Source organism: Pieris napi, chromosome 19 (genome assembly GCF_905475465.1).
Source record: "Pieris napi chromosome 19, ilPieNapi1.2, whole genome shotgun sequence".
In the NCBI taxonomy this organism is placed as follows: Eukaryota; Metazoa; Arthropoda; class Insecta; order Lepidoptera; family Pieridae; genus Pieris; species Pieris napi.
Window position 1 is genome coordinate 5,520,660 of NC_062252.1, and position 15,107 is coordinate 5,535,766.

Genomic DNA, 15,107 nt, shown 5'->3' on the forward strand with positions numbered 1-15,107 from the left:
AACACATTTTATAAATAACTTTATTTTAATATAAACATATTTATTTTATGTCCCCACTCCCCGCGCACAGAAACACTTCCCTCGACTGCAAACTCCGTAACTCCAACCCCGTGTCTTGCAAAGTAATTCACAATCCATTTTACAAAAGCGTGATTTCATTGCCGCTTCGGTTTCTGGAAATAAATAATTTTAAATGAATACATTCAAAATAGGTCTGTACAACTCAATGTCAACTGTCCTTAGGGCTAAATTTACGAGAGCTTAGTCAAGTATTCGTATACGATACTGCCATACTGTCAGTTTTCGGTAGGTCGAACGTAATCAATTCGAATGATGTATGATTCCGCTGATTTTCAAAACGCCCATAAAGCGCTTCCCAAGTTCCATATACCGAAAACATTACATTATTATTATACTACTAGCTGGCCTGGCGAACATCGTACCGCCTAACAGTCGATTCTTTATTTTTGTTAATACTTATTCTGCTATTCGGGATACCGGTCTAGCTAGTAAGATAAAAAAAGAAAGTTGATAATACAACAAATACATCATGTCAAAAAATAAAAATTTACCTTCCCGGAACCCCTCCACTAACACTTGAACTTTATGATATGGTATTAAAGTTCAAATTACCTTTAAATATTATTACGAATATTTTGTATGGGAATATAGAAAAGTGTTGTTTTTAGACTTTTTCACTCAATTTTTTTATTTTTTCTCTCCGTAAGAACCATCCTCGTACTTCAAGGAATATTATAAAAAAAGAATCAGACAAATCGGTCAAGCCGTTTTCATGTTATGTCGTGACAACGGAAAACGGGTTTCATTTTTATATATATAGATTCTATCGAATAGTTAAATTCGATTTTAGGTCGCTATTCTATAAAACAGAGTTTTACAAAAACAGTGTAAAGTAATTTTTTTACTACATTTAACTAATGAATGACAATTTAGTAATTGTCTAAGTTTTATAAGACAGATCAAGTTTTATAAGAAGTATTAAGCTAATCAATTCAAAAGGGAATTAAATATACATAGTAGAATGAGCCTAATAGACTAAAATTGGTATAGCTGATGGCGACGCGTATCTCGTTCGTAAATTTATATTATATTATAGTTCGTAAGTTTCTCATGTACATTAATACATTTTTTTTTGTAATGAGAAATAAAGTTCTTTAAATATTATTTAATATAAATAGGTTTTGTAGACTAGAAAACCAATGTTGGTTACATTTGTTTACTACTTACTACAAACCAGATCCCTTACTCTGGAACTTACCATAGCGATACCGACAGAAATCCCGATCCCAATAATTACTACCGCGCGATCCTAAGAATACGACATTAGCGCTACAGCGCGTCAGCGCTACTACAGCAGACAGCTACACGTACGAATAAATCCGAATCGAATCGCTGTCGATTGGAAGATACAGAGCCTGCTAATCTATTCTATATACTAATCTCTATCTATCTCTCTATCTATATTATCTATAAACTAATCTCTTAAAACTTCATAGCTAAACAAAACTCATTTTTTTCGAATAAAACATTTCATACAGGTATGTAATATTGAAATATTTTTTAAATTATTTGCTTAAATAAAATATTCGTTTAAATTTTAATAGACATAAGATTTAACTGAACCAACAAATAATTGGTTGTTAATTAATAACCAGCGGTTAGTCGTTAATAGAAGTATTAATATGGTAAACGCCTAGTAATTTATGTGAAATTAGTCTTGCATTTAAATTCAAATCACGAATCCGCATTAACTAATGTAAATTAAATGTAACCAGTATTAGTATTTTCTCGTTATCAATATCAGAAAAACATATTTAATTTATATGTAATAGTAATTTAATAGTGATAATTATAAAATCGAGATGCAACCCAGCTACGTAAATTAATACCGGACTGTACGATTGCTGGGAGTGAAATATCTTTTAACGGTGATCCTATATAAATAATTAGATACTAATTATGATTAAAATTTACTAATAGTGTCGCCCCACTACTCATATATGTATAGCCTCCCTTTAAACCTGTGATTCCCAAAGTGGTCTATATCGACCCCTAGGGGTCTATGACAACCTGCAAGACGTCTACGTCAGCGAAAAAAAATTTGGGGGTCCATGAAATGAAAATGGGGTCCACGATAGTGGATCTCAACACATACACTGATAGTACCTATTTACTTAAATCATACTATCTTATAATATCAAAACATATACAATATACATTATATTGACTTATTGCTTATTTTATTTATAGTTTATTTTATGTTTATTTTATGCTACGTATATTTTAAATAACAAATACAAAATTTTATTTTAGGTAGTTTTAATTTAAATTCAATTAATAAATGTATAAATTAACATGTGTTTTTACTTTAAGATTTTAACACTAAACTTCACTACAGTTAGAAATTTACAGGAAATCAATATCAGGTAAGTAGGGGGTCTACCCAACACGGAAAAACATGGCAAGGGGTCTACGACACAAAAAAGTTTGGGGAACTCTGCTTTAAACCATGGAAATGACTAAGCCCCTTTTGTGACACCTAAAACCATGTCAAACCATTTTTTTTATCCAGGGGAGTTATGCGCGATAATATACTAGTATACATTATATGTGGTATCTTCGAAGACGGCACCTCCCGACAATGGTCAGTAAATCAAAATTTTGTTTATTTTCATACTTATCGTTTTCAAATATATATACAAAAAAACTTTCTTTTGTACTATTGTATTTATAAAGCGTGAGATCATATTAAATTAGTATTAATATTAAGATCGCAGAATTTATTTCTTTACTTGTCTGAAGGAAATATATGTCAATGTAGAATGTACAAGTAATGATTTGTTACCATGATCAATACATTTTTCAGAACCTATTTCCGAAGGCAACTTATAAAGAATACGGTGTGATATATATGATGAAATAAAATAATATTTATTTCATCTAAAAGATTAGATTAGATTGGGTAAGAACCCATGGGCGTAAAATGGATGGACTAAGCTCCGCTGTCATAAGAACAAAGTTAGAAAAGTATAGTTACACTACTTTCACTAAAGTAATTAATTCAAATAAAACGTCTTTATCGAAAGGACGGACGGATATGAACAATTTTTTGGACGTGTAACACGCAGAGATCCAGAAAGTTTAAAAAAAATTATCGTGTCTGGCAGATCGGAGGGCACCAGAACTCGAGGCCAATCCCCTCCTAGCTCGACCGATCAAGTAAAGGCCCGTACAGGTTTTACCATCAGCCAGGCGCAGAGGCTTGCCAAGACAGTGGAGAGTGGAGGAAGTCATGCGGCGTCACTAACACGACCTTCAGAAATGAAGAGCGCGACTAAAGAAGATTCCATATGAAGAAAACTCCCACTTACTCCTTTAGTTTAAACTGTTTTTTTTTATGGATAAGATATTTGTTTAACACATAGCCTAAAGTGAGGGGGTAGAATTATTGTATCCTCAATCGTAGGGAAAACATCGCGAGGAAACCGGCACGCCTTAGATCGTAAAAATCGACTGCGAGGCCCAGACCAGGTTGTAGCGCAACTGGAGACGTTTTAATAAAACATAGAAGAAAAGAGAGAAGAACAGTTGTATAGATTTCGCATTTGTCAAACTTGGGATTTGAAATATTGAAATCGGGATCTGATAAATCGAAGTTACATGATAACCCTGCTGATGTCACCACAGACGGTTTCAATACAAAATTAAGAAAAAGAAATGTTGCATAAATTTGTTTTTAAATAACAACTGCCATGTCTCCAATCTCTATTCAAAGCTATTATTTTAAGAAAAGTAACAGAAAATAGTCACATACAACTAGAGAAAACTATGACCTTGCAAACATTCGTAAATGAAACACGATAAATTTCAATCGACATTTCTAATTATAGATAGATAGATTATGTTATATTTTTTCGACTGACAAGGTCGGATGAAATTTTTTTAAATTAAGGATAGCATCAATATCAAGACAATGAAAAATAATAAAAAGAATTTAAATTTTTTACCTTGAAACGAAGACATCATGGCAATTATAAAAAATAATCCAATCAATTTGATAAATATGTTCCCTCTCATTGTTAAGTAAATGAGTTTTTGTACAATTTCAAGGAGTATCACTAATTTAACTGTTTGTTTTCTGAGAGATACCATATAACTAGTTAACTACATTGAATCACTATTATTAAAAGAAACGTGCAGATTTCTGACCGTAATGTGATAAGAATGCGTTTATGGTTATAACTAATTATGGATATTAATTATTTTTTATATTAATCATAGCGCCATCTCTTGAACAACACCAGAACTACGTACACAAATCGAAAGATTTATAATAATACACTTTTATAAGAAATTACACACAATATTATGCTGGTTATACTTGACTCCTTGACTCAACCAATAATACGAAGGAGGATACTTCCTCTAAAAAATTTAATGCCTCTGAAATTTAATGATATTAATGTAATCACTAGGTTCAATCATAATTTACCCAAATGAGGTTTTTGTCTATTACTTTAATCGTATTTTTCTCTTCATCCGTACCGTATGTATAATGAGACCGTGGGTTATTTTGCAATAACGATATACAAACCAAAATAATAAAATCACAAAAACATTTTCCTATTATCTTCCAATCGTAATGGCATGACTTTTCCCATAGGTTAACCTGGGGGCTAAGTCAAGGGTCCTTAACAGGAGTGTTTGTAGAAAGTCGAAAACTAAATTTCTATGAAAATTTGTCGACGTGAACAGTCATTTTCATACAAACTTATCATATAACAATAAATTAGTAGAAAATAGACATTTAATTAAGTTAAATATTTTGACACCTTGCCGCAGTAAATAATTCAGTTATATTTTTTTTTTCGTTATGAACCTTTCATATTAAACTTCGTTCTCGTATCGTTCGAGGTACACATTTTATTTCCACATAGGTATTGTTAATATCAAAAAGTTCATTGTTCGATTTCTTGATATCCTTCAGTTGTGAAGCAATATTTAATCTAATCAAAATGGTTACACAAACGATGAAAAAGGAATACAATGATTCATTTTAGGTAAAGTCCCAGACACGGGTATAAATAAGTCCAAACGACAAACCGTTAACAGTAGTTCATCCTGTAAGCTGTCAAAATGGCGTTAAATTTGCTTGTTTTGGTGTCAATTATTTATTGTACTAGTGCATATCGACGTAGGAAAGCATATTTGCTGTAAGTAGACATATTGCAATTGTTCACCAGAGCCAAAAAACTTAATTAATTTCGGAAAAAAATTAATAGTGTCGAACCTATCCATGATATTGCTACCATTTTTGAAACATATATTTATTTAACTGCCAGTCACTATTTGCAATGTAAAATTTTTATCCAAAGTTACTATAAGTACGTGTTTGGCTAGTTACAGCATACAGTTTTTTAAATCACAAACCTTTAAAACGCTGTAACTAAGGAAGAAAAATGTACGCGCGGAAATATTATCAATTTACAGGCGGTAAATATGCTGTATGCTTACTGCATTTATGTATTTGGGTACTTTCAATTGCAATTCAAGATGTAAGATTAGTTTATAATTATGATTAGATCTAGAAATGCAGTGGGTCATTTGGTAATGTAATGTTTGGTTGAAATAAAATGTCGTAAATGGTAAAAACAAACTAAAACTGTAGGTTCCCTAAGCTTGCTGTAAGTAAACGAATGTAAAAATCATACGCCGCAGAAATGCTGTAAGTAGCGTTAAGTTTTTAAATGGGAAGAAGTAAGTATTTGTAAAGAAAAAAATGCAGTTGTTCTTTTGCTGTAAGTACAAATTGTCTAAAATGACTGGATTTTGGTCTACATACAGCATTTAATCTTACTAAAAAAAATATAAGTACGGGCGTTTTCAACCGCGTATGTAATTTTTTTTTCATCGTAGAGACACAGGACCCGGGACATTCGATGCGGTTTTTTTTTCTGATTCTAATGGCAGTAAAAAGTCACTTTAGGTATTTTGTCTACTTACAGCAAATATGCTTTCCTACGTCGATATGATTCGGTTAATGTCTATGAAGAAGGTTAGTTATTTAATAATTAATTCTGTTATTTCCATTAAATTTTATTTTATTTGGACGTTATAAATCACAGTGTAATTCGATTTAAATTTTGCTTTTGATAATAATTAGTAAATCTATAAATTTGCTAATATCTACATGCTAGGCGGATATATTTAATGATCACTAAATTATACCCTTTATAATTCACGTGATTGAATTTTTCAATCGTTTCTTTTAAACAAAAAATATCTTATCGAAGGCTAAAATCATTTTGCTAAAATTATTTTTTAATGCTAGATACTTTACTAGATATTAAGACGCAACAAGATGTTATACATATTTATCATTTAGAATATAATTTGCTTAGATAGTCTATGGTTCAGCAAGCGCTAGACCATTTTAGTCCAGTCTGATAACGTTAATTAGAACTTAGAGTAAAGGGTGATTAGGTGATAGTATAAGATCCCGCTATACAACGACCTTCACCGAGATGCTTATTTAATGAAACTTATTTTATATTTAATTTAATATGTCAATAAATATAATCCATATGGGTTGCCTAGCAAATTTCAGTCCAGAGTATGTTTAATTAATATTTAAAAAAAAATTTTTTTTTTATAATTTGCATGTAGTAAATTTTTTGAACTTTTTTCAATCAATATTTTTAATCAGGGTAGTATTATATATGTATCACTAAAACCTTCTTTTATACTAAAGATGTATATATACTTTAGTGTCACATAAAAAATATACACATAAATAATTAATTGATGAAAAACAACCTAACTTTTGCATATTCTATGGGCTTCATTCTTTCGATTGGTATAGAATTTATCTAATAATCATACCGGTGAAATGTTTAAAAAAATATATTTTTTTTAAATTAATTAAAAATACTCTGGATTGAAATTTGCTAGGCAACCCATATGGATTATATTTATTGACATATTAAATTATATATAAAATAAGTTTCATTAAATAAGCATCTCGGTGAAGGTCGTTGTATAGCGGGATCTTAGACCATGAGGACCTATTTTTAATACAAGAAATCCCCATTAAACTATGATGATTTGATTAGGTGTATGATTTCAAAATCATTGCTTGGCAACGTTATGTATTACTTGAATGTACTGTAACTATGCCCACCTTGTACTCGTTAAAAAAAATATCTTTCATATAAAACAATGTTATTTAGGCCAGGATACTTTAAGCCAAGAATTCAGCCACTGTGAGTACCACGATTGCGACAATTTCTGCAAACGTCTAGGGTACCAAAGCGGTACATGTGTGGACGGCCACTGCAAATGTAATCACAAACAGGCCGACGGTACAATTTTTTATTATAATATTAATAGAATGTGTCTTATTATCAATACGATTTCACGCCATACCTAGTGCTTTAAATACAAGACCCGCTACTTATTTTTTAAAACTATAACCATCAATGAATTCAACAATAAAAACTCCATTACAATCCCGATTATTGCATTTAATGACGAAAGCTAAGTCGTTGTTCAATAACTGCACCGCTGGTAGGAAACTTTGAATAGTGTGATATTCTTAATATTAAGAAGATGTTTTTTTTTTAATTTATTAAATTACAATCGGTTTAAGAATGTTGTGTTTTATCTTGTAGATGCTACAATATTGAAGGAATGCACCCCCGCAACATGTAATCAGCTGTGTCGACGCATGGGATTCCCCGGTGGTGATTGTATAAATAAAAGATGCGAATGTGAAAAACTCGTCGACAAACGTAAGTAATTCAATTAAATTTAAAGTATAATATAACAATACAATTATTATAAGACCAGTAGCGTAACTGGGGTGGCAGGGCTGGCAAAATGCCACGAGCCCCCGTCCCAAAAGGGCCTCTGCCCTAGAGATATTATGTTCTATGGATGATTGTGAAGTCTCCAATACGCATTGGGCTAGCGTGGGGACTAAAAACCATTCCCTCTAGCCTAAGAGAGGAGGCCTATGGCCATTAGTAGGACATATACAACGTGTAATTGAGTACGCTGAAAATCTCGAAGTTTATTAAAATTAAACTGAGTACAACATGACGATTTTTACTGATAGGGCCCATCAAAAGAATTTTCCACGGTTGGTATAGTTACGCCACTTTATAAGACAAATAAACAATTGATAGATTATTTGCCAGGTTATCGTAAATAAATATAGAAATCCTACATTAACACCTATCACTATATCTACAGTTGTTTAAACCGTGACCGTGATGAACATAAGATATATTTCTAAATTCGTTTAATTAAAACCCACGAACTATTTATTTATCTTTACGAACAGAAGCGTGTTGCTTTACGGGACTGTAATTACAATGAGAGTAATCAACACAGTCGAAAATTGCGCTTCCCTCGAGATGTTTGTGTGGGAAACGTGTAAGGGTTAATAATATCTAAACTATTTGGTTTAATTAGATTTGTGATACGTATATTATACAATACACTAACACATACCAATCCACGCAACGCAAAAAACTAAAATGATTCAATATGATTGATTTACACTTATGACATATGATTTTATTACGTATTTGTTACGTGTCAAAATAAATTGTATGGGAAGTTTAATAAATTATGTGACGTTTTAACAACATTTACACAAACTTGCTTGCTCTGAAATTGTTCAACTTTTGTGTTTGTGTTCACTTTTTTGTTTACTTCAATTATTTGTCTTCTGAATACGTATGTAATTAACATTTTATCCTTAGTTGAGACCGATTCATCAAGTCTACGTAGTTGCAATTTTCGGGAATGCGAGCAACGTTGTAGACGGCTTGGTTTCCCGGGAGGTGCGTGTGTGGGTGACAGATGCAAGTGCGACAACTTCCGCGCATCGGAAGGCATTGCAGGTACTTTTGCCCTCTTATAAGAATGTTTTTAAGTAATAGTATAAACTGATTTTACAAAACTCACACAGATACTGAAAATAATAATGATTTAACCTTCGACGCCGGAGATATGGACGTAAATCAACTGCGTAGTTGCAATTTACGGGCATGCGAGCAACTTTGTAGACGGCTTGGTTTCCGGGGTGGTGCGTGTGTGGGTGACAAATGCAAGTGCGACAACTTCCGCGCATCGGAAAGCATTCCAGGTACATTTGCATTCTTATATGAATGTTTTTATGTAATAGTATAAACTGATCTTACAAAACTCACACAGATACTGAAAATAATAATGATTTAACCTTCGACGCCGGAGATATGGACGTAAATCAACTGCGTAGTTGCAATTTACGGGCATGCGAGCAACTTTGTAGACGGCTTGGTTTCCGGGGTGGTGCGTGTGTGGGTGACAAATGCAAGTGCGACAACTTCCGCGCATCGGAAAGCATTCCAGGTACATTTGCATTCTTATATGAATGTTTTTATGTAATAGTATAAACTGATCTTACAAAACTCACACAGATACTGAAAATAATAATGATTTAACCTTCGACGCCGGAGATATGGACGTAAATCAACTGCGTAGTTGCAATTTACGGGCATGCGAGCAACTTTGTAGACGGCTTGGTTTCCGGGGTGGTGCGTGTGTGGGTGACAAATGCAAGTGCGACAACTTCCGCGCATCGGAAAGCATTCCAGGTACATTTGCATTCTTATATGAATGTTTTTATGTAATAGTATAAACTGATCTTACAAAACTCACACAGATACTGAAAATAATAATGATTTAACCTTCGACGCCGGAGATATGGACGTAAATCAACTGCGTAGTTGCAATTTACGGGCATGCGAGCAACTTTGTAGACGGCTTGGTTTCCGGGGTGGTGCGTGTGTGAGTGACAAATGCAAGTGCGACAACTTCCGCGCATCGGAAAGCATTCCAGGTACATTTGCATTCTTATATGAATGTTTTTAAGTAAAAGTATAAACTGATCTTACAAAACTCACACAGATACTGAAAATAATAATGATGTATCCTACGACGCCGGAGATATGGACGTAAATCAACTGCGTAGTTGCAATTTACGGGCATGCGAGCAACTTTGTAGACGGCTTGGTTTCCGGGGTGGTGCGTGTGTGGGTGACAAATGCAAGTGCGACAACTTCCGCGCATCGGAAAGCATTCCAGGTACATTTGCATTCTTATATGAATGTTTTTAAGTAAAAGTATAAACTGATCTTACAAAACTCACACAGATACTGAAAATAATAATGATGTATCCTACGACGCCGGAGATATGGACGTAAATCAACTGCGTAGTTGCAATTTACGGGCATGCGAGCAACTTTGTAGACGGCTTGGTTTCCGGGGTGGTGCTTGTGTGGGTGACAAATGCAAGTGCGACAACTTCCGCGCATCGGAAGGCATTGCAGGTACATTTGCCCTCTTATAAGAATGTTTTTAAGTAATAGTATAAACTGATCTTACAAAACTCACACAGATACTGAAAATAATAATGATGTATCCTACGACGCCGGAGAAATGGACGTAAATCCACTGCGTAGATGCAATTTATGGGCATGTGAGCAACATTGTAGACGACTTGGTTTTCATGGTACATGTGTGGGTGACAAATGCAAGTGCGACAATTTCCGTACCCCTAAAGGTATTATTATGATTAGTTAACTTACGTTTTCTGTCAAAAGTTTAAGTTACCAAATACAGATGTATCAATTTATTTTGATTTATTAAAAGAATTACAACTAAAACTACGCTGTAAGACCCGGTTCATGTTATGAATCATTATAGATGAGTTCTCTGAGGCTGCAAGTACCCTACGTGATTGCAATTATCAGGAATGTGACCAAAGATGTCGTCGTCTAGGATTCCCAGGAGGTGCATGTGTAGGAAGCAGATGCAAATGTGATAATTTCCGTAGTACGCAGTTTAGCAGAGGTACCTTTATTTATATCTATATTAGCATTTAGAAATGATAATTGTATACGGATATTAGTAATATTATTGATTTGTTTTATATGGATAAAATATATCAATGACTGATGAGGCTCGATTTCATAATACAAATAATGAAAGGAATGATCTCATTATATGTATTTGATATTCTAATTTCAAAAGTTCTTAATATTTCACTAATCATAATATTATTGTACGCTTGGGTTGCGTTTGAAACTAGCTTTCTTAGCAATAATTACACGTATCAGTCTAATATTCCAGGTCTAGATTCAGCTAAAATCAATACTGAATATCGCAGTTGTAATTACCGTGAGTGCGACAGACGTTGCCGTCGCCTGAAATTTCCCGGCGGGGCTTGCGTAAATAACCAATGCAAATGCTACAATTTCCGACAACTGTTGAGCAATGAAGGTAAACGTTATTACACTATTGACATATAAGAATATAATAAATAATAGTTTATGCAACTGTCATATAATAGATGGTATTAAAACATGAGTGTAGATTACACGAGTGTTTTAATACCTAATTATATGCAGTTGCATACACTACTTTATTTAATCTCATGGCTATGGGTTTCCAAGTCATAAAGTCTTGGTAACATTTGTCGTACGCTTTTCTTGATTTTCCGGTCCAACAAAATATTACTCAAATTCATATGTATGAAATAGCGCCAAAATGGAAAAAGTCTGTTATTGGTATATTGGCTCGGAACTAGCGCGTTGCGCGCGCAGCGTGCTCACCACAGATTATGTATACTTAAATTGAATTGAAACCTCCTTGGTCGGGACACACTGTACATTAGTAATTAAAAAAATATTTAAATGCATTGTTTTGTTAGGAGAATAATGCTTTAATTTAATTGTTTAATTTTCTTAAAGAAGTATGTATATAAAATATGCCAATAAAAGTCTGTACTTCATTTCATAATTAGAATATTACCGAATGAGATTATATAATAATTATTTATTATATTCCTAAACTAATTAAAACCAAATCTTCAACATGTAGAAATTATACATTTCGAAGAATGGTAAAGTTTCGTTAGAGTATTCGCAAACACAACGACAGTACGAAGACTAAAAGATAGTCGGTACACAATTTTTGTATAAACGAACGCGACACGATTCGACCTCCTGCTTAATCAAGCACAATTAAGCAAAACTCTTTACCATTACATATTTTGTTTTAATGTTCAACACCGGGACTCTTTAACTTCCAATAGCGAAAACGACACCAATCCCGACCTTTTGTACCCAATATAGTGTTCCCTCCAAAATCAGTAGCATTGACGTTCATATCGTGCGGTACAAAGACGGTCAGGTAACGTAATTTCTATTGAAGTTACAGAGTGCCGGGGTATTAATGCAGTTTTAGAGAATGCATTCTTTTCAGACTCTTTTGATAAACTACAAGTGTTTAGAAGAAAACAGTCATCATCACAACTTACCATTACGTACTTAATCATTGATAATGATTAATATAAGTATGAACAAATTCTGTCCAATGTCTCGTTTAGTATTAATTTTCTCTTATTACAGAATCTTTAGCAACCAATGCAACAGAAAATCCACTTGAGAATGACGTTAAATGTGACTCAACACAGTGTAAAACGAGTTGTAGTGAGCGTGGTCTACGCAATGGCATTTGTATTGAGAAGGAATGTTACTGTGACATGGAAGGTAATTGCAATATATGTTTATGCTGTATTTTTAAATATTATTATGTATATAAACACACTATTAGCTTAATAAGCTGATGCGCGCGTATTTTGAGATTTGGAGAAACTTCCCAATCTATTTTTAAAGGAGTTCAAAGGTGGAAGATTACACTTTCCGGAAGCCTATTCCAGTCGGCCACTACTCGGTTTGGGAGAAAGTGTGTGTACAAAATATGTGTAATATTTAAATTTGCATAACTTACCAGATCATTTGTAAAAATTACCTATTCAAAATTATACTACTGACCTTACGTTTCGCATGATATAGGTACCTATAGTCTGCACCATCGCGGGTTGACATAATCTATATAAATCTTTCTATAAGTTTTAACCTAATTTGACTGAAACCAAACAGCCGACATTAGTAAATATTATTAGGAATGTAACTTACCAAGCGGGACCACAGTTAAACGACATTCATTAATTAACTTAGACATCTCACGCCGAGTTCTAACGTGATATTAGTTAGTTTCATAATATCTAAGTGATGGATGTCATAAATTTAATTTTGACAAATTATTGGCAGGGCAGCAATATTATTTCTCTAAGTCTGCTCCCCTTGTCTACACTACCTTTACGGGATCTTTAATACGTAGCAGTAATACGATACTGAAGAATGTATGAAACACAGGGTCAATTGCTGGTGATAGTATGAATCGTTGAATAAGAAATTCAATTGTTTTTCTTTATATAGCATTTGAAAATATTTTCTAAAAAGTGATTCCTCAAGGCATGTGCAATGCTGCAGTCACAATTCTGCATTTTATAAAATTGCCTGACTCACCCCATAACCCAATATTATGAATAAAAAATAAATAAATCAGTGGCGCTACAACCTCTTTAGGTCTTGGCCTCAGATTTCTGAATCTGTTTCATGATAATTTTTAAATCTAATAGGCAAGTAGGTGATCAGCCTCCAGTGCCTGTCACACGCCATCGACTTTTTGGGTCTAAGACATGTCGGTTTCCTCACGATGTTTTCCTTCAATTCGAGCAAATGTTAAATGCGCACATAGAATGAAAGTCCATTGGTGCACAGCCGGGGATCGAACCTACGACCTCAGGCATGAGAGTCGCACGCTGAAGCCACTAGGCCAACACTGCTCAATATGCTGCAATATTATGAATAGTTCACCGAATAAATATTCCATGTTCAACATAAAATAATGACAAAGAAGCTGTTTCATTATATTAACGAATGTTTACAGATGCAGAGACATCTTCACAACCTTGTGAACCACATGCTTGCAACGATAGTTGTCAGATAATGAACCGCTTAGGTGGATTCTGCTTACTTGGAAAGTGTAATTGCTATTAATACCTATATAAAATACTTCATACTAACTGCGCTGGTCACCCACCAATAAAACCAAGGCCTCCGAGACGATGCTCCATTGCTTACCACATGGAGCTCGTCCAGATTTCTAAGGCGTCTTTCCAATGACTTCTGCGCCAGTCGGTATTCCAAGATATGCCTTGATACTACGATCATTCTCACAAGATGGCTTGACCAGCGGAGTCCTTATATTATAGCTTCACCCAAGATTTTGGGTTCATCAATATTATGTATCCATATTCTATAATCTACATTAAAACATTTTACATTAACGTGTGAATTATTTTAAGCCTTCTTTAACTTTACTTTATTTTCTACATCTACGACTTTTACACCATTTTAATAGAAGCATTATATGTACGTTTGTGTGTATTTGGTAATTAATTTATTTTCCTATTATTTAAATGGAACCATACACAGTTCGATAATGTTAGCGTACGCGTAAAATCCTTACTCACATCTGATAGACGAATTGTCAATTGGCTATAAAAAGTATATTAGGCTATCGAAATAGCCGGAGATTCACAGTTCAATATTAACAAACGTCCAGTGAAAATGACCCGTCGAACGGTAATTTTCTATTTACGACCCATAAAAGCATTCCTGCACACGCTATTGGAAGACCATTTTCAGCCCCTTAAATAATCTATTGTTAGGAAATAAAATATCCTAAACGTTTTAAATGCACGCAATTGCATAAATCTCTTACAATTGGGTTGAAATAAAGAATATAGGTTGGTTTGGTTTAAATTTAATTGATAATAAATTTTGTATGAATTTGAATTTTATTCATAAAATTTGGGTGATATTTTACATCATTTGATCGATTTGAATACAAAAACATTGCAGTCAAAATCATTTATTCATATAGATAACATAATGTAGGTAAACTTATGAGCGTCAAAAAAGAAATACAACAATGCTTCTAATTTTACATTTACTGCCAGTTCTCAAATCAAGGGCATAGAACGGACGAAAAAACAAACGGCAATAAACTCTCCGCCACTCATTTGAATCGCCAAGTTTTTTTGTTTTACACAATGTTTGTAAGGAGCTGCAACCATTTAAAATAAAGAACGCCATACGGCTGAATAATATCATCGTCATCTA

The 15,107-nt window shown here is 33.5% G+C and overlaps 1 protein-coding gene and 1 long non-coding RNA gene across 9 annotated transcripts; one reads left to right on the top strand and one right to left on the bottom strand.

Moving 5' to 3' along the window:
• Nucleotides 1–4,320, bottom strand: LOC125059201. The gene is made up of 2 exons (XR_007118614.1): nucleotides 4,029–4,320; nucleotides 1–173 (listed from the first exon to the last, which is right to left on the bottom strand). It is a non-coding gene; the product is annotated as an uncharacterized LOC125059201 (long non-coding RNA).
• A 783-nt stretch (nucleotides 4,321–5,103) lies between these two features.
• On the top strand, nucleotides 5,104–14,039 carry LOC125059142 (tenascin-like). 8 transcript variants are annotated; one of them, XM_047663380.1, is made up of 16 exons: nucleotides 5,135–5,207; nucleotides 6,048–6,076; nucleotides 7,251–7,382; nucleotides 7,692–7,811; nucleotides 8,790–8,930; nucleotides 8,999–9,175; nucleotides 9,244–9,420; nucleotides 9,489–9,665; nucleotides 9,734–9,910; nucleotides 9,979–10,155; nucleotides 10,224–10,400; nucleotides 10,469–10,633; nucleotides 10,777–10,923; nucleotides 11,203–11,352; nucleotides 12,483–12,623; nucleotides 13,870–14,039. In XM_047663380.1, exons 1-16 carry the CDS (start codon nucleotides 5,158–5,160, stop codon nucleotides 13,977–13,979), a joined length of 2,247 nt encoding a protein of 748 aa, XP_047519336.1. In that variant the 5' UTR covers nucleotides 5,135–5,157; the 3' UTR covers nucleotides 13,980–14,039. The 8 variants fall into 8 exon arrangements, with proteins under 8 accessions (XP_047519337.1, XP_047519343.1, XP_047519340.1 ...); XM_047663381.1 differs by lacking the exon at nucleotides 7,251–7,382 and having other exon boundaries at nucleotides 5,104–5,207; XM_047663384.1 differs by lacking the exon at nucleotides 10,224–10,400 and having other exon boundaries at nucleotides 5,131–5,207.
• The last annotated feature ends 1,068 nt before the right edge of the window (nucleotides 14,040–15,107 follow it).